The 18,342-nt window shown below is 38.7% G+C and overlaps 1 protein-coding gene across 10 annotated transcripts in view; it reads left to right on the top strand.

Annotated features, from left to right (window-relative positions):
• Positions 1-18,342, top strand: part of CPLANE1 (ciliogenesis and planar polarity effector 1) — a 160,198-nt gene that overhangs the window by 62,585 nt on the left and 79,271 nt on the right. For 9 of the 10 annotated variants that reach the window (XR_004429799.1, XR_004429800.1, XM_033179384.1 and 6 more), the window contains 9 exons: positions 6,923-7,032; positions 7,193-7,351; positions 8,042-8,150; positions 9,660-9,960; positions 11,043-11,982; positions 14,028-14,176; positions 15,183-15,349; positions 15,928-16,010; positions 17,665-17,744. Coding sequence is in view for 8 of the 10 variants with exons in the window: in XM_033179384.1 (XP_033035275.1) it covers positions 6,923-7,032; positions 7,193-7,351; positions 8,042-8,150; positions 9,660-9,960; positions 11,043-11,982; positions 14,028-14,176; positions 15,183-15,349; positions 15,928-16,010; positions 17,665-17,744 (2,098 nt within the window). In the remaining 2 variants the exon portion in view is untranslated. The remainder of the gene's footprint in view (positions 1-6,922; positions 7,033-7,192; positions 7,352-8,041; positions 8,151-9,659; positions 9,961-11,042; positions 11,983-14,027; positions 14,177-15,182; positions 15,350-15,927; positions 16,011-17,664; positions 17,745-18,342) is intronic. The other variant, XM_033179380.1, reaches the window with a different exon arrangement.

Raw genomic sequence — 18,342 nt, 5'->3', positions numbered from 1 at the left:
TTGTATTTTTTGTAGATGCAGGGTTTTGCCATGTTGCCCAGGCTGATCTTGAACTCCTCAGCTCAAGCAGTCTACCTGCCTTGGCCTCCCAAATTGTTGGGATTGCAGGCATGGGTCATTGTGCCTGACCTAAATTAATTTCTTAATTCATGGTCTATGTCCAGTTATTTGTGTAACAAGTTTAAAAAGAAGTAAAACTTTAGGTATCATTTCACTCTTTTCTCCTTAATCATTCCTTAATCCTAATCCGTTCTATTTATATTAAGCCCTGATCTTATCTTTAGACTTTGATTAAAATCTTTACTTTAAAGCCGGGCACAGTGGTGTAATCCCAGGTACTTGGGAGGCTTGAGGTGGGATTGCTTGAGCCTGGGAGTTTGAGGCTCTTGTGTGCAATGATCGTACCTGTGAATAGCCACCGCACTCCAGCCTGGGCAACATAGTGAGACCCTGTCCTGAAAAAAAAAAAAGTTTATTCTTTTTTTTTTTTTTGACATGGAGTCTAGCTCTGTCGCCCAGGCTGGAGTGCAGTGGCGCGATCTCCACTCACTGCAAGCTCTGCCTCCCGGGTTCACGCAATTCTCCTGCCTCAGCCTCCCGAGTAGCTGAGACTACAGGCGCCCGCCACCGTGCCCGGCTAATTTTTTTGTATTTTTTTAGTAGAGATGGGGTTTCACCATGGTAGCCAGGATGATCTTGATCTCCTGACCTCGTGATCTGCCCACCTCGGCCTCCCAAAGTACTGGGATTATAGGCGTGAGTCAAAAAAAAGTTTATTCTTAACTCACTCACCCTTAGTATAATCTTACATGTCCCGGGGCTCAGATTGTTTTTCCAAATGAAATGGCATTGAAATGTTTCTTGATTGCTTCTCTCACCTGTCATGAGCTTAGTTTCATAGACTCTTCATTCACCGTTACAAAAGGGCCAGGCAGGTGTCATTTGGAAAAGTATATACAATCTCATTTCATTTCTTAAAAATCTAGGTCTGTAAGAAGTGAGTTAAATTCACAACAATCCCAGTTAAAAGATATTTGCTCATAAATAGGGACATAGTCCTTTGAAGTGACTTAAAGATTTGAACATATATTTTTAATATTTTCATTTTGATCCTGAGTTCTATTTAATTATTCTTTTGTTTGATTTGGTCTCTTGATTGTTGGGAAGTGATTTGTCTAGATTAAAAAGGTTCCTTTCGGGGTGGGCGCAGGGGCTCACGCCTGTAATCCCAGCACTTTTGGAGGACAAGTCGGTCGGATCACAACGTCAGGAGTTCAAGACCAGCCTGGCCAGCATGGTAAAACCCTGTCTCTACTAAAAGATAAAAAAAATTAGCCAGACATGGTGGTGTGTACCTGTAATCCCAGCTAATCAGGAAGCTGAGGCAGGAGAATCACTTGAACCTGGGAGATGGAGGTTGAAGTGAGCCAAGATTGCACCATTGTGCTCCAGCCTGGGCAACAGGAGGAGACTCTGTCTCAAAAAAAAAAAAAGATTCCTTTCTGGCCAGGTGCAGTGGCTTATGCCTGTAATCTCAGTACTTTGGGAGGCCAAGGCAGGAGGATTCCTTGTGCCCAGGATTTCTAGGCTGCAGTGAGCTATGATCTTGCTACTGATTTCCAGCCTGGGTGGCAGAGCGAGACTCTGTTTCTTAAAAAAAAAAAAAAAAATAGGCCAGGCGCGGTGGCTCAAGCCTGTAATCCCAGCACTTTGGGAGGCCAGGATGGGCGGATCATGAGGTCAGGAGATCGAGACCATCCTGGCTAACATGGTGAAACCCCGTCTCTACTAAAAAATACAAAAAAGTAGCCGGGTGAGGTGGCGGGCGCCTGTAGTCTCAGCTACTCGGGAGGCTGAGGCAGGAGAATGGCGTAAACCCGGGAGGCGGAGCTTGCAGTGAGCTGAGATCCGGCCACTGCACTCCAGCCTGGGCGACAGACCGAGACTCTGTCTCAAAAAAAAAAAAAAAAATTAAATTAAATTAAAAAGTAAAAAAAAAAACGAGGTTTGTTGCCTAGTTTGTTACCTAAAATAGTAGATTTTAACTTTGAATTTTATTTATTTATTTTTGAGATGGAGTCTCATTCTGTCACTCTGACTAGAGTGCAGTGGCATAATCTTGGCTCACTGTAACCTCCACCTCCTGCGTTCAAGTGATTCTCCTGCCTCAGCCTTCCGAGTAGCTGGGGCTACAGATACCCGCTCCTGTGCCTGGCTGATTTTTGTATTTTTAGTAGACATGGGGTTTTGCCATGTTGACTAGGCCAGTCTCGAACTCCTGACCTCAGGTAATCCACCTGCCTCAGCCTCTGAAAGTGCTGGGATTACAGGTGTGAGCTACCATGCCTGGCCCAGGATTTCACACTGTTTTGAAGATTTTTTTATTACAGAAAATTTAAACCAAAGTAGAGATTTATAAGCATTCGAGTACCTCTCACACGCTTACAACAATTGTCAATGCCTCAAAGCAGATCTGAGTATATTATAAGTATGATAAGTAGTTCAGTATATGTAGTGAACAGATGAGGTTTTTTGTTTGTTTGTTTGTTTGTTGTTGTTGTTTGAGACGGAGTCTTGCTCTGTCGCCCAGGCTGGAGTTCAATGGCATGGCACAATCTCAGCTCACTACAACCTCTGTCTCCGGGTTCAAGCAGTTCTCCTGCCTCAGTCTCCTGAGTAGTTGGGATTACAGATGCGGGCCACTACACCCAGCTAATTTTTGTATTTTTTAGTAGGATGGGGTTTCACCATGTTGGTCAGGCTGGTCTTGAATTCCTGACCTCATGATCCGCCCGCCTCAGCCTCCCAAAGTGCTGGGATTACAGGTGTGAGCCACTGTGCCTGGCCCAGATGAGGTAATTTTTAAAACCATAATTCTATTATCATGACTGACAAAATGGACAATAAATCTTTAATATCATATTTAGTCAGGCCTGCTTAGTGATAGGGATACGTCCTAAGAAATGTGTCATTAGACAATTTTGTTGTGTGATCATAGGGTATACTTAGACAAAAATAGCCTAGTACACACTGAGGCTATATGATATGGCCTTCTGCTTCTAGGCTACAAACCTGTACAAAAGGATTGCTTGAGCCTAGGAGTTCAAGGCCATTGTGTGCAATGATTGCACCTGTGAATAGCCACTGCACTCCAGCCTAGGCAACATAGTGAGACCCTGTCTCTAAAAAGAAGTGTTGCCATATTGAATACTGCAGTACTGAATACAGAATGTGACTACACTGAATACTGTAGGCAGTTTTAACACAATGGTAAGTATTTATATATATAAACATATCTAAACATTGAAAAGGTACAGTAAAAATACAGTATAAAAGATTGTAAAAAATGGTAAGTGTGGGGCACTTACCATGAATGGAGCTTACAGGACTGGAAGTTTTTACCCCAGGGGAGTCACTGAGTGGGTGGTGAGTTGATTTGAAGGCCTCGGACATTACTATACACTACTGTAGACTTTGTAAACACTGTACACTTAGGCTATACTAAATTTATTAAAAATATTTTCCTCCATAATAAATTAACCATAGTTTATTGTAATGTTTTTATTTTATGTACTTAAAAAAATTAAAACCTTTTTGACTCTTGTAATCATACTTGGCTTAAGAGACATACAGTGGCGGCCGGGCGTGGTGGCTCAAGCCTGTAATCCCAGCACTTTGGGAGGCCGAGACGGGCGGATCACGAGGTCAGGAGATTGAGACCATCCTGGCTAACACGGTGAAACCCCGTCTCTACTAAAAAAATACAAAAATCTAGCCAGGCGAGGTGGTGGGCGCCTGTAGTCCCAGCTACTCAGGAGGCTGAGGCAGGAGAATGGCGGGAACCCGGGAGGTGGAGCTTGCAGTGAGCTGAGATCCGGCCACTGCACTCCAGCCTGGGTGATAGAGCGAGACTCCGTCTCAAAAAAAAAAAAAAAAGAGACATACAGTGGCATAATCATAGCTCACTGCAGCCTCAAAGTCATGAGCTCAAAGGATTCTCCAACCTCAGTCCTTGAGTACTGGGACTACAGACATGAGCCACTGTACCAGCTAATTTATTTTTTAGTTTTTGTAGAGATGGAGTCTCTGTTACCCAGACTGGAGTGCAGTGATGCCATCTTGGCTCACTGCAGCCTCTGCCTCCTGGGTTCAGGCATTTTTCCTGCCTCAGCCTCCTGAGTAGCTGGCACAACAGGCGTGTACCACCATACCTGATTAATTTTTGTATTTTTAGTAGAGGCGGAGTTTCACCACGTTGCCCAGGCTGGTCTTGCCCTCCTGAGCTCAAGCAATCCGCCTGTCTCTGCCTCCCAAAGTGCTGGGTTTACAGGTGTGAGCAACTGCACCTGGCCTAATTTTTTTTATTTATAAAATGGAGACATAGTCTTACTATGTTGCCCAGGCTGGTCTCAAACTCCTGGGCTCAATCGATCCTCCCACCTCAGCTTGCCAAAATGCTAGGATGACAGGTGTGAGCTACTGCGCTCGGCCAAGATTTTTTCTATTGAAAAATTTTGAAGTTTATTTTTTACTCTTTAATTTTTTTTTTCTTTAAACTAAGACGCAACATATACATTAGTCTAGGCCTACATAGGGTCAGGATCATCAATATCTCTGTCCTTCACTTCCTGTTCTCCTGGAAGGTCTTCAGGGGCAATACCATGCTTGGAGCTTTAATGAACTACCTTTACTCTTACTGTGTGCAGTGCACTCTTCTTTTCTTTTTCTTTCTTTTTTTTTTTTTTTTTGGAGACAGAGTCTCAGCCTGTCACCCAGGATGGAGTGCAATGGCGTGATCTTGGCTCACTGCAATCTCCACCTTCCCGGTTCAAGTGATTCTCCTGCCTCAGCCTCCCGAGTAGCTGGGATTACAGGTGCACACCACCACGCCCAGCTAATTTTTGTATTTTTAGTAGAGACAGGGTTTCACCAGGTTGACCAGGCTGGTCTCGAACTCCTGACCTCAGGTGATACACCCACCTCGTCCTCCCAAAATGCTGGGATTACAGGCGTGAGCCACTGCGCCCGGCCGCAATGCACTCTTGATATATTCTATTGTATTCTATTTTTAAAAGATGATTGAGACTCACTGAATTGATTTTATAGCCTAGTAATTAATAATAGGTTGTAATCCACAGTCTGAAAAACACAGATAAGGAATGTTTTTAGATAAGTCACTGTTTAGTATGCTGCTGCACTGTATCTTGCTAGTTCTTGGCCTTAGTTCTATCCCAGCTTGCCTGTGAAATATGAAATAATGAAACACATCTGTCAGTAATGATGCGTTTCTCAAAAGATTGGGCCATGCTCCCCTGGCAGAATCTATGAGAATCTGATGTGTGGGGTTGGCTGTAGTGTGAAAATGCTCATTGGAGACCCCGATAGTCCCCCTGGGGCCGTGTACCCACCATCCTCTCTCACTATTGGGATGAATAGAATGTGTAGAAGACCTGCTTTCTGCTCACTTTCTATAATGTCAAACTGTTCTTTTTGACTTTGTAATATTTATTTTAAAACCATACTAAATAGCTCCCTAAAGAAAATGAACATAACTGACTACTAATATAAAAGTCAGTTTATTGTAAAAATAAGGCTTATTTAAAAAATTAAGGCATAGGCTGGGTGCGGTGGCTTATACCTGTAATCCAAGGCAGGTGGATTACCTGAAATCAGAAGTTGGAGACCAGCCTGGCCCATGGTGAAACCCTGTCTCTACTAAAAATACGAAATTAACCAGGTATGGTGGCACATGCCTTGTAGTCCCAGCTATTTTGGAGTCTGAGACCGGAGAATTGCTTGAACCTGGGAGGTGGAGGCTGCAGTGAGCCAAGATCGTGCCACTGCACTCCAGCTTGGGCAAGACAGAGCAAGACTCCGTCTCAAAAATAATAATAATAAGTAAAAAATAAATAAAAATAAATAAGGCATAAATGAATGACTGTTAAATTTTAGAGTATTATCTTTCTTTTTCCAAAGGAAAAGTTCCTATATTTTTCTTTTTCCAGAGACAGTCTTGCTGTTGTGCTGCTAGAAACAAGTGTGTGCAAGTGTCTTTTTCATATAATGATTTCTTTTCCTCTGGGTAGATAGCCAGTAGTGGGATTGTTTGGATCAAATGGTGGATCTACTTTTAGTTTTTTAAGGACTCTTCACACTGTTTTCCATAGTGGTTGTACTAGTTTACGTTTTCACCAGCAGTGTAAAAGTGTTTCCTTTTCACCACGTCCATACCAATATGGAGACTGGTCTCAAACTCCTCGGCTCAAACGATCCTCCCACCTCAGGTTTCCAAGTAGCTGGGAGACAAAGTCTTGCTCTGTCTACAAAGCCTACATCACACCGTTGAAAAGGTCCTATTGACCATAGAACAGTAGGGTAGAGAGGTGGTTTTCACTTAATTGGTCACACGTTAACTATAATAGAAATTTAAGATTAGCAGAAGAGTGAAAACTAGTTTTGATAGCTGGATTGTGAGCCCGTGCATTGTTTATAGTTAAATCCTGATGCTCCATACAATGGAACACCGTATCGGCAATAAGAAGACTCAGTATATGAAAAGCACGTGAAAAGATATCTAAGATATAGTAGGTGAAAAAAAAGCTGGTTGCAAAGCAGCAAACATAGTATGATTTTATATATCTTTGTGTACTTGTATTGCTTCTAATAAATTATTTACTATTAGAAATTGTTTTTAGTATTAAAAATGTTTAAACATAAATGAATATCAGTAAGTGACTTTTAAGTCAGTCTCCATGATTTTTAGATAAGGACTTTTATATAAATTTACAATGCATGTGCTCATGTTATAATTAATGAAATAAAGACCTTTACTTTGAAAAAAATGACCAGCAGAGGTGGAGTTGTTATAATATTAATGTACATACTCATATAATTTTCTTTCATATCTGTGTTCCTGCTTTAGGTTGCTTCAGAGAACTTTGTGCTCTGTGTTGGATGCTGCATGTCCGTGATAAGTTATCCCTTAGTTGCAGGCAATATCAGAAAGCAAGAGAAAATGTAAAAGGAGAAAAGGTATTTACCAGGGCAAAAATAAGAAAAATGAACACACATTACTTGGGAAATTATTGTTTAAAAGAAGATTTTATTGTTTGCAGCAAAACTTTCTTTTGAATTCATTCTGGTCTACCATCTAAACTAAAAAAGAAATGAATGTTTTTCAATATCCTTTTAGGACCTTGAAGTGGAGTTTGATTCTTGTATGATTGAGCACTGTCTTAGTGCGGTGGAATGGGCTTATAGAATGCTGCCTTTCTCTCGGTTCTTTAATATGGAAGAACTTATTCAGGATTTAATTTTGAGCCTTATTGGAGAACTGCCACCAATCAGAAAGGTAATGTGCTTGTAGGTGAAAGTAAACTACATCAGAAGCAGGGACTTTAAAAGATTTTTATTTAATTTTAATTAAGGATGATACTGCCTTTCTTTGGCTTATTTCACTTAGCATAATATCTTCTGGGTTCAGAAAGATAAATACTGTAGGACCTCACTTATGTGTGGAATATAAAAATTTTGAACTCACAGAAGCAGAGAGTGGAATGGTGGTTGCCAGAGGTTGGGGATGTCGTGGAAATGGGGAGATCTTGGTCAAAGGGTACAACCTTTCAGTTATAAGATGAATTAAGTTCTAGGGATCCAATGTATAATGTAGTGACTATAGTTAATCGTAGTGTATTGTTTACCTGAAATTTGATAAGGGAGGATATTACAATAGTAACTGTGTGTATTGATGGATGTGCTAATTAATTTGACTGTGGAAATCACAGAATGTATATGTATATTAAATCATCACATTGTACACCTTGAATATACACACGTTTTGTCAATTACGTGTTTTAAAATAAAAAAGTAAGTTGATACGAAACTCCTATTAGCAGACTCATGCTCAGGGAGAGGCTGTGACCTGACCTCAAAAGATTAGTAAGAAATATGCATTTATATTTTTAGTTAAAATAAAATATTTGTGGAATGGAAGAAAAAAGAATGTTGTTTCTCATAAAACTTAAAAAATTTTTTTCTGAAGGTAGCAGAAATTTTCGTGAAAGCATTTCCCTATCCTGAGGATGTGAGGGTTCCTTTAAGAGACAAATATCACTCTCTTCACCAGAGACTCACACACTGTGTTGTGAAAGGTATTATTTGTTGTTTCTCAGATAGCTAATAGATAAATTGCGGAAGATTCCCTTTCTGTTTTGAAAATATTTATTTACTGTTGCTTATGTGTCTATGCATTTCTGCCTCTTCCTCAAGATAGGAGTATGAGAAGGTAGAAACATTTTTCCATTGCAGAAAGACTAATCTCTTGCTTTGGAACCAGATGGAGCTGACTTCGGCTCATGGCTCTGTCAGTCAGTAAGTGTGTGACCTTAGGCAAGTTGCTCAGTCTCTCTGAGCCTCATATCTTTATTTGTAAAGTGGGCATAGTATTACCTGCTTTATGATGTGTATTCAGAGAGGATTAAATAAGATAATATAAAATGAGCATATAGTGCTTTGTATATTGCAAGTATTTGTTGAAAACAAGTAATTTTCCTTTCCCTTTATGGTTTTTTATGCTTCTAATTTTATTCTTCAAAATTAGAATACACACATTTCTTATTGGGGTAAAACACATATAAAATTTGCCATTTTAGTCATTTAAAATATACAATTCATTGACATTAAGTACATTTACAACGTTGTGGAATTTTTAAAGAATTAAAATTACACTGCTTTTTAGAACTATAATTCAGTATTTAAGTCCAGGTATGTCCAGTGATTTTGTGTTATTCTATTAATATATTGTATTTGTGATTTGTCTTTTTCTTAATTCTTTTTTTGATATCCTTTAAAATATTCTGTTTATATATTAAATAATATTTTAAAATTTTTCTATAGGCAGCCTTGAAAACCTTCCCTTCTATTGTTTCCTATTACTTGTAGTAAGAAAAATGTCCTTGATTTTTTTGACTAGAATTATACTCATTTTATCTTATTCTCTACTATGTGAGAATGGAAAAAACATTGGTTATTCTTTTTATTAAATATAATTATCCTTCTGAGTTTTAAAACAGTTAAATCACCTAAAGTTTTTTTTTTTCCAGGGCATACTGTTTCTTCATCAGGTCTAGGTTCTATCTCTTTTATTGTGTTCTTTAATGGACCTTCTTTAGCTTCTGCAGCTCTACTTTAAAATAACTTTCCAGTAAATACTGAAGAAAACACGACCTGTAAGAATGTGGAAATAGGCCGGGCGCGGTGGCTCAAGCCTGTAATCCCAGCACTTTGGGAGGCCGAGACGGGCGGATCACGAGGTCAGGAGATCGAGACCATCCTGGCTAACACAGTGAAACCCCCTCTCTACTAAAAATACAAAAACTAGCCGGGCGAGGTGGCGGGCGCCTGTAGTCCCAGCTACTCGGGAGGCTGAGGCAGGAGAATGGCGTAAACCCGGGAGGCGGAGCTTGCAGTGAGCTGAGATCCGGCCACTGCACTCCAGTCCGGGCGACAGAGCGAGACTCCGCTTCAAAAAAAAAAAAGAAAGTGGAAATAAGTCATGAGTTAGGTTTCTTGTCCCCAGGAGGAACCAGAGTTGGGTCTCCGTATGTCTCGAATTGAAACATTTTAATGAACACTAAGACTTTTTATTCTTTTCTTTCCAGGTCCCCAGACTGAGGAAATGATGTCTGTTGTCATTCATTCTATCCAGAAAGTGAGGGTGAAAGCTCTAAAACGTGTACAGAGAAATATAGGCTCTTTTGAATTGAATATATGGGAACCAATTGAAGAAGAGAAACCAGATGAGGTGCCAGGTTTTGACAGATTTTCCCTGGGGACTAGTTTGAGCAGAAGTACACTCACAGAACTGGGGAATTCTATGGTTCACAGTGATGAAGATACGGCAGCTACATTCTCTGAAGCTTTGTCGGTTGAAGAAAAAAGTAGGATAAATATCTATCAAAGGTACAATTGAGATCTTTTAATAACAGGCATTCGCTTCCTTTGAAAAGTAGCTTTCAGGCATCTGATGAGCTGATTTCTGGTCCCAGCAACCCTCACAGATTGCACTATTAATAATATGAATGATAAGTGCCACCCCCTCCACTCATAAGAATATTAGGAGTATAAAATGAGACTGTACATTCGAAAATTTACTTTAAATATTATTGATATATGAAATAATTTTGCCATCTGAAATTATAAAATCAGAGGAGTAGATGAAATTCTACGCTTCACTGGAGGACTTTCAGTTTTTTTTAGTAATCTTTAGACTTAAATAGTTTTGGGTTACTGAGTTAGCCATATTATTTTTAAGGAAAATTTTTCCGTATATTTCCTTACTATTTTTAAGGGAAATATTTCAGGGAAGGAAATTGCCTCAATCAGAAGGGATGGGATGCTTTCAGCCCAGGTGGCCAATACCTGTTATCTTACTGAGGGAACTAAGGATCTGTGTTCTGCCCTAAGAACCATGTTGAGAAGAAACATTTAAAAGGAATTGTGGTTGGGCAGTTAAGGTATCTGCCTAACTGGTTTCATAGCAGCTAAAAGTGTTTAGAAAAAGTTCCTAATTTTGTGTGGTAAAACAAAAAAGGACAGTCTTGCTTGTTACACTTGGTATTAGGGGAGCTGAGCGGGCAGATGCAAGAAAAGAAATCCTAAGTTTTGTTGTGTATCAGTGGCTTGGAGTTTTTGTTGACTTTGTATTCCTAAAATCTGACCCATTAGAGGACTATTTTTTTTTTTTACCCACAGAAAAATCATTCATGTTCTTTTATAGTGAAATTTCTGTGGACACATTTTAATCTCTTCTAATACAAATTTTCCCTTTTGATATTAATTTTTTTTGATCTCGTAGAAATGTTCCACTCTTGAAAACACTTACAAATCATTTAGTCCCACTCCCTCATTTGAAATATATGTAATCAAGGCACACAAAATATACATGACTTAATCATTGGAGAGAATTTTTCATGTCAATTCTAATATCAGTTTTAGTGATTAAATGATCTTTAATTCTGTCTTATTTTATTTTTTTGCTGTAGAAATGCCCCAAATCACATGGAATTAACATCGATTGGTAAGCCTACCGATAAAAAGAAAATGTGTAATCAGAAAGAAAATCCTACAAAGAAAGAAGATCATGAAAAGTTATCACAAAATACACTTCCTGTAATAGGTGTTTGGGAATTTGAACGTGATGATGATGAATATATTAAATTCCTTGATCTCTTTTTGAGTTACATTCTTGAAAGGGACCTACCTTATTCCAGGGATGCTGGAATTCCATTTCTAACCAGTTTTTCTGGAATGCTTAGAGAACATGAACTTAATTCTTTACTTTTTGATGTACATACAACATTAAAACGACGTCAGAGCAAAACTAAAAGCCAGAATGTGTTTAGAGCTGGTTCTTGCTTTGTTGTTGCTCCTAAGTCCTATGAATCAGAAAAATCATCCTCTTTAAATGATGAATATAGCATGCATTTAGAAAACCAGAAACTTTCATCATCGGTACGGGTTAATCAAGGGATCAAACCTTTTTTAGAATATCCTTTGAATGAAGTCAATAAGAATGAACGAATGAGTGGATTATTTGGTTTAAAACAAAAGTCAATTTACAGAATACAAGATGACACTAGAGAAAAATGTCTAATCCAGAGATCATCAAACAACATTTTTTGGACTCCCAAGTCCATTAAAACTAGAAGATGTGTTTTCAAAGCTATTCAGTGCGATGATATTAACCCTCAAGAAGATCTTCCTTTAGCACTAAACACATTTGGCAGTATAGGAAGACTGCTGGAATGGATGATAAGGTGGTCTAATAGAAGACTACTCTGTGATTCTGGTATAACTGAGTCGTCCTCTGAGTACAGTCCAGTAATTCGTGTAAAGACCTCTACAGCTGCCATTCTTACATCATTATGGCTTTTGGAACAACCCTATTTTGCTACATATAAGGCAAAAAATGCCATTATTCAGGTAAGCATATCAATTGTTCATTACATACAAACGAGAATTCTCATTTTTGATTAAAACTATGTTACATTTCCCATCTATTAAAGAATCATTAAATAATAGAAAATGACAATGTTGATTATAATCAGTATCTCCTATTTTTTTTCTTCTACTGGTTCCTTTAATTCTTAACAATAGTTAAAGTGAAAGTGCTTTTTTCAGAGAGGCTGTGAGGTTTTGAAGTTTTGTGTGTATTTATAAAAAAGGAAAAAGGAGGCCGGGCGCGGTGGCTCAAGCCTGTAATCCCAGCACTTAGGGAGGCCGAGACGGGCGGATCACGAGGTCAGGAGTTCGAGACTATCCTGGCTAACACGGTGAAACCCCGTCTCTACTAAAAAATACAAAAAGCTAGCCGGGCGAGGTGGCTGGCGCCTGTAGTCCCAGCGACTCGGGAGGCTGAGGCAGGAGAATGGCGTAAACCCGGGAGGCGGAGCTTGCAGTGAGCTGAGATCCGGCCACTGCAGTCCAGCCGGGCGACAGAGCGAGACTCCGTCTCAAAAAAAAAAAAAGAAAAAAGGAAAGGAGATAATTTTAGTGATATTACAAGTGGTATTACAGTTATATTATTTCTTTTTTCGGTTTCAGGTTTTGGTTCAGAAGAAGGACGAGGTAGCTCTCTAGTTTTAATTACTGATGTCTCATCAAGTCCATTAGTGGGTTGTTTTTCTTATACTCTCAGGCCAGAAGAAGTTGAAGAATCAAACTCAGAAAGGCAGATGGGAGTCAGTAGAGGAGTTAGTGTTTAATTAACTATTCTTTTTTCCCTAGTCAATGGCAAGTGCCTTTATTCTAAAGTAGTTTATTCTAGGCTGAAGGATGTGAGAGAGTGTGTGTGTGTGTGTGTGTGAATTTGTTTTCTTTTATTTTTTACTTATTTATTTTTTGAGACAGAGTCTTGCTTTTTTTTTTTTTTTTTTTGAGATGGCGTCTCACTCTGTCACCCAGGCTGGAGTACAGTAGCATGATCTCAGCTCACTGCAACCTCTGCCTCCTGGATTCAAGCAATTCTCCTGCCTCAGTCTTGCGAGTAGCGGGAACTACAGGTGCGCGCCACCACGCCTGACTAATTTTTGTATTTTTTAGTAGAGACGGGGTTTCACTGTATTCGCCAGGCTGGTCTTGAACTCCTGACCTCGTGATCCACCCGTCTCGGCCTCCCAAAGTGCTGGGATTACAGGTGTGAGCCACTGCGCCTGGTCCAGAGTCTTGCTTTATCACCTAGGCTGGAGTGCAGTCTTAGGATCAGAGCTGCCTGTAGCCTTGACCTTCTGGGCTCAAGTGATCCTTCCACCTGAATCTCCCAAGCAGCTGGGACCACAGGCTCATGCCACTATGCCTGGCTAATTTTTAAATTTTTTGTAGAAACAGAATTTCCATGTGTTACACAAGCTGATCTCAAACTCCTGGGCTCAAGTGATCTTCCTACCTCAGCCTCTCAAAATGTTGGGATTACAGGCGTAAGCCACCATACCAGTCCTCTTTTTTTTTCCTTGAGATTGGTTTCTGTTATCATAAGGTATACAGTTTATATGATACTGTGATATTTGTCATCCTTGAAATTTGTATTTCTAGATAATGTATATGGAAATTTTAATTGAGACAAAAGGGATACGTACCTTGTGTTTTTAGCTGTATGTATTTTTGTTTATTATGTCATTTTGAAATAACTACTGAATGTCTTTATGATATAGCAAAAGGAATGAAATGAGAATATTATAACTTTTTTGCCACTGTTTCGTGGCCTGAAGACAATGACAGTTTCCCTTGCAAATGTGTAGGGCTGATTTCTTTTGAATACTATTTAGGTAGTCAGATTTGCTTTTTCCAATTAGAATAAAGACTTGATCATTGCTTCAGCAACAAATATTGAGTTGTAGAAATGCAGTAAATATTTGATAAATGAATAAGAGGATTATTCAGAATTCCTGTAGAAAGAATGAATAATTTTAAAATATGGTGAAAAATAAAGGGTTCAATAAATACTAAATACTGTAAATGGTTTACTTTAGATGGTAGAGAATCGTGACACTGGATGTCAGATTGTACCCAGTATTGAGAGGGAGAGCAAATCAGATGCTGGCAGTTCAGTTGCAGTGGCAACTCCAGGTGGAACAGAGGAAAGAAATGGTCTGAATAAATCTTGTCAAAATATCTTGAAGTAAGTTGCTGATTATACTCTTCTTTTCAGTATAAGACACCTGGTTTGATGGCCTTTGGGCTTAAAGGGAAGAATCAAACCCTTGAAAGTTAAAGGAATAAGCATTTTTTGAAGTAGAGGAACAGGCAGTGAGCTTTCTGAGGTGCTTTAACAATTCATTGCAAATTGTATTTTTTCCCTCTTGGTCTAGCTTATATTTTCTGAGAGAGCAATTAATTCATCCTGAGAGATTCCTTTATCAATTTATTTCCCATATCAGAAGTTGAACTAATCCTTTCATCCATTTTTATATATGAAGCAATGCTAGGAGTAACATAGCTTTGAATCCCAAGGCAAAAGCCATTATAGCATGAATAGTCAGTCCTTTGTGAGAATGATAATTTTAGATAAATTGAAATTATTCCAATCATTTGAATAAATAAAAACTAGGATGTTTAGTTATTTACTGAACAATCCTTTTTTTTTTTGAGACGGAGTTTCACTTTCACTCTCGTTGCCCAGGCTGGAGTGCAATGGCACAATCTCGGCTCACCGCAACCTCCGCCGCCCAGGTTCAAGCAATTCTCCTGCCTCATCCTCCCTAGTAACTGGGATTATAGGCATGTGCCACCACTCCCAGCTAATTTTGTATTTTTGGTAGAGACGGGGTTTCTCCATATTGGTCAGGCTAGTCTCGAACTCCCAACCTCAGGTAATCCACCCGCCTCGGCCTCCCAAAGTGCTGGCATTACAGGCATGAGCCACCGCACCCAGCCTACTGAACAATCTTTAACTGAGCTTCTATGTATCAGAATTTTTTAAAGAAAGATTTTATAAATATGAAACCAGAGTTTGTTCTTTGTTTTTAAAAAACTGAATTAAGTCGAGATTGTGCCATTGCACTCCAGTCTGGGCGGCAGAGCGAGACTCCATCTCAAAAAAAAACAAAAACAAAAACTGAATTAAATGTAAAGTAGCTCTTTATCTCTAAGAATAGTTGTAATTTTAGTTGCTGCATTTTTTTCAGTAGAATGCCAACTGAAGCAAAAAATCCTGATATAAAAGAAATCAATGTTGAGATTATTTCCGTCATTCATAATACTAAAAAAGAATTTATAGATATTGATGAGGATCTTTTAGAAGTACAAGCATTTACAGAAGAGGAAATGGATATGCACATATCAGACTATGAAGGTCAGTTTATTTAATCTATTTATTTGGCTTTATTAATTTGAAATTGGTAAATAATATGGTAAATAATACTATCTGAGATAACTTATTTAGTCTTCCACCTAAGTGTGTTTACAGGAGCCTAAAATAAAAAATTAAGAGAATTAAATATTTATGAAACATTGAACATATTAACTCTAATTTTGGTTTTGCTAAAACCAAGAAGATCTAAGATATTTTTATGTTGGTGCTCTTTTACAATTGTTGGGCCTGTTGTGCTGCTTATGTAATAATTATGGTCTCTTAATTTCTGTGAAGCAACTCTACAAACCTCTCCCCAGCAGTCTTCCTTAAAACAGAAACTCTCAGAGCACTACATGGAGTTAAACATACTGAATAATAAGGCCTCTCAAGGCTCATCTGGGATTTTGCTGATGAAGACGGAATAGACTCCAGGTGTTTTCAAAGACTGTCTTTATAAAAAGGATAGAAAATATTTCTGTCATTATATTGTTTCTGGTAATATTCCCTGAGCCCCCTAAAAAGTCAATAGTTTAATTTTTTTAATGATCAGTTTTCTCTTCATCTTCACTTATCGCTAGAAGACATTGAAGAATCTGTTAGAGGTTTCAGAAGTCCCAATCTTGCGATTTGCAAGATGACTTTACCACAGCAGTTAGAAGAAGTAAGTCAATAAATAGTGGATACAATTATTCATCTTTCATTTTGTGTAGTGTTTAAATTATACATGTTTTTATTCATTGTTATTAAATATATCAAAGCAAGGCTAGCTCTTAAAAATGCACTATGGGTTGTAGAATATAGCCATGCTGTGTGACATTTTTCTTTCCCTGAAATTCTAGTACAGTGTAGTAACATGTCCAATAATTTCAGGCAATGAAATTTTCATGCCATAAACTGCTTCAGCAAATTTATTTAATCAAGAGTAGCAAACGTGTCCTTTATTTAAAAAGTATGGAAGTATGGCCAAGCATGGCAACTGATACCTGTAATCCCTGCACTTTGGGAGGCTGAGGCGGGAGGATTGCTTGAGCCCAGGAGTTTTGGACCAGCCTGCTCAAGAGAACAAGACTCCATCTCTACGAAAAATTAAAAAATAGCCAGGCATGGTGGCATGCACCTGTAATAGTCTCAGCTACTTGGAAGGCTGAGGTGGGAGGATCATTTGACTCCAGGAGTTTGAGACTGTAGTGAGCTGTATTGTGCTAGTACATTCCAGCCTGGGCAACAGAGTGAGACCCTGTCTTTAAAAAAAAAAATTAAAAAGTATATTTCAGCTGTACTTTTTATACATATATATGCTTTTTGGTATTATTTTTCTCAAAACTCTATATGTTGAATTTCCAGGGGGAGCATAGACATTTCCAATTATTGTAACAGTTCTGTTTTTTTTTTTTTTTTTTTTTTGAGATGAGGGTCTTGCTCTTTTGCCCAAGCTGGAGTGCAGTGGCATGATCGTGGCTCACTGCAGCCTGGAATTCCTGGAATAAAGTCATCCTCTTGCCTCAGCCTCCCAAGTAGCTGGGTCCTACTATAGGTGTGCATCACTATGCCCAGATAATTTTTTAAAAAAACATTTTTTTGTAGAGACTTGGCCTTGCTATGTTGCTTAGACTGGTCCTGAACTCCTAGCCTCAGCCTCTTAAAGTGCTGAAATTACAGGTGTGAGCCACTGTGCCCTATCTGTTGTTAACAGTTCTTTTTTATTGTTATTTTTATGTTTGAGACAGTCTTGCTCTGTTGCCCAGGCTGAAGTGTAGTGGTGTGATCTTGGCTAACTGCAGCTTCAGCCTCCCAGGTTCAAGCAATTCTGCCTCAGCCTCCTGAGTAGCTGGGACTACAGGCATGCGGCACCATGCCTGACTAATTTTTTGTAATTTTTGTAGAGAGAGTTTCACCATGTTGGCCAGGCTGATCTTGACCTCCTGACCTCAAGTGACCTCAAGTGATCCACCTGCCTTGTAGCAATTCTTTTAAAATGGATTCATTTTTCCTGGTTTTATAGTTGTTTTTGCAGGGAAATGAATAATCATGTAGTATTAGGTGTATATAATTTACAGTGTGTTAGTCTATTGACACAGTCTTGTCTTTGTAACTTAGCATGCTCAGTAGCCCAGTGTGACAGACTGGAGGCAGTTCACACAGTATAAATATTTGGTCAGAGCAGGACTGGGAGTACATTTTACTGTGTGATTTCTCACTTGCTTGTAGACTGTTGTTACTCTGGTTAAGTGGCTAATATGAGACTGAAAATACTCAAGACAGTAATACCTATTTGTTTTACATGTTTTCTTTTTGCATACTATTAATTTTAAAAGGAGTTCACAGAAGAGGTTCAGTGTCAAAGGGAAGAACCCCTGGAGACAAATATGGAGGAAAAATCTGCTGAACAGAAAGGGTAAGGGGGAAAAAAGTATGACAGTGATTGTCTCTGGTTACGTCAGTGAAGCTTTCAGCTTTTTTCCTTCATAATTTACAATACATGATTTAGGGTGGTATTGTGTATCTACTGAAACTGTAACTTCAGCTTATAGTTATGGTAAAATGATTTTTGGTAAGTGTTATACTTCTATGTATTGATAGAGTGAAATAAATAATGATCTCTAAAATGCCTTTTGTTCTCTCATCACTATCAGCCTTATCAAAATAAAGCTGTAAATCGGCCAAAGCTTATTTAGCTGCTAAGTAGGGAACCACTTTTCATACTTATTCCATATTTATTGAATCAAATAAAGAACGATTATGAATTATTTTATGTATGTATAAAATCTTTCACTGTCGTGATGATTACTATGCACTATTCATTAGGGCTATGATGTACACTTACACTGCCTGCTAGCTTATTGCTTCAAGGAGAGCTGAAGGCAGTTTTCATGTATTACAGTTTGGACATGATTTCTAAATCTTTAGAATTTTAGAAGTTCTAGAATTTTAGAATTCCCTTAGATAAGAAAGGCAACATGGCCAGGCGCGGTGGCTCATGCCTGTAATCTCAG

Source organism: Trachypithecus francoisi, unplaced genomic scaffold (assembly GCF_009764315.1).
Source record: "Trachypithecus francoisi isolate TF-2019V2 unplaced genomic scaffold, Tfra_2.0 Lachesis_group2, whole genome shotgun sequence".
In the NCBI taxonomy this organism is placed as follows: domain Eukaryota; kingdom Metazoa; phylum Chordata; class Mammalia; order Primates; family Cercopithecidae; genus Trachypithecus; species Trachypithecus francoisi.
The sequence above is the reverse complement of the archived record's forward strand: the minus strand, read 5'-3'. Positions and strand labels throughout refer to the sequence as shown.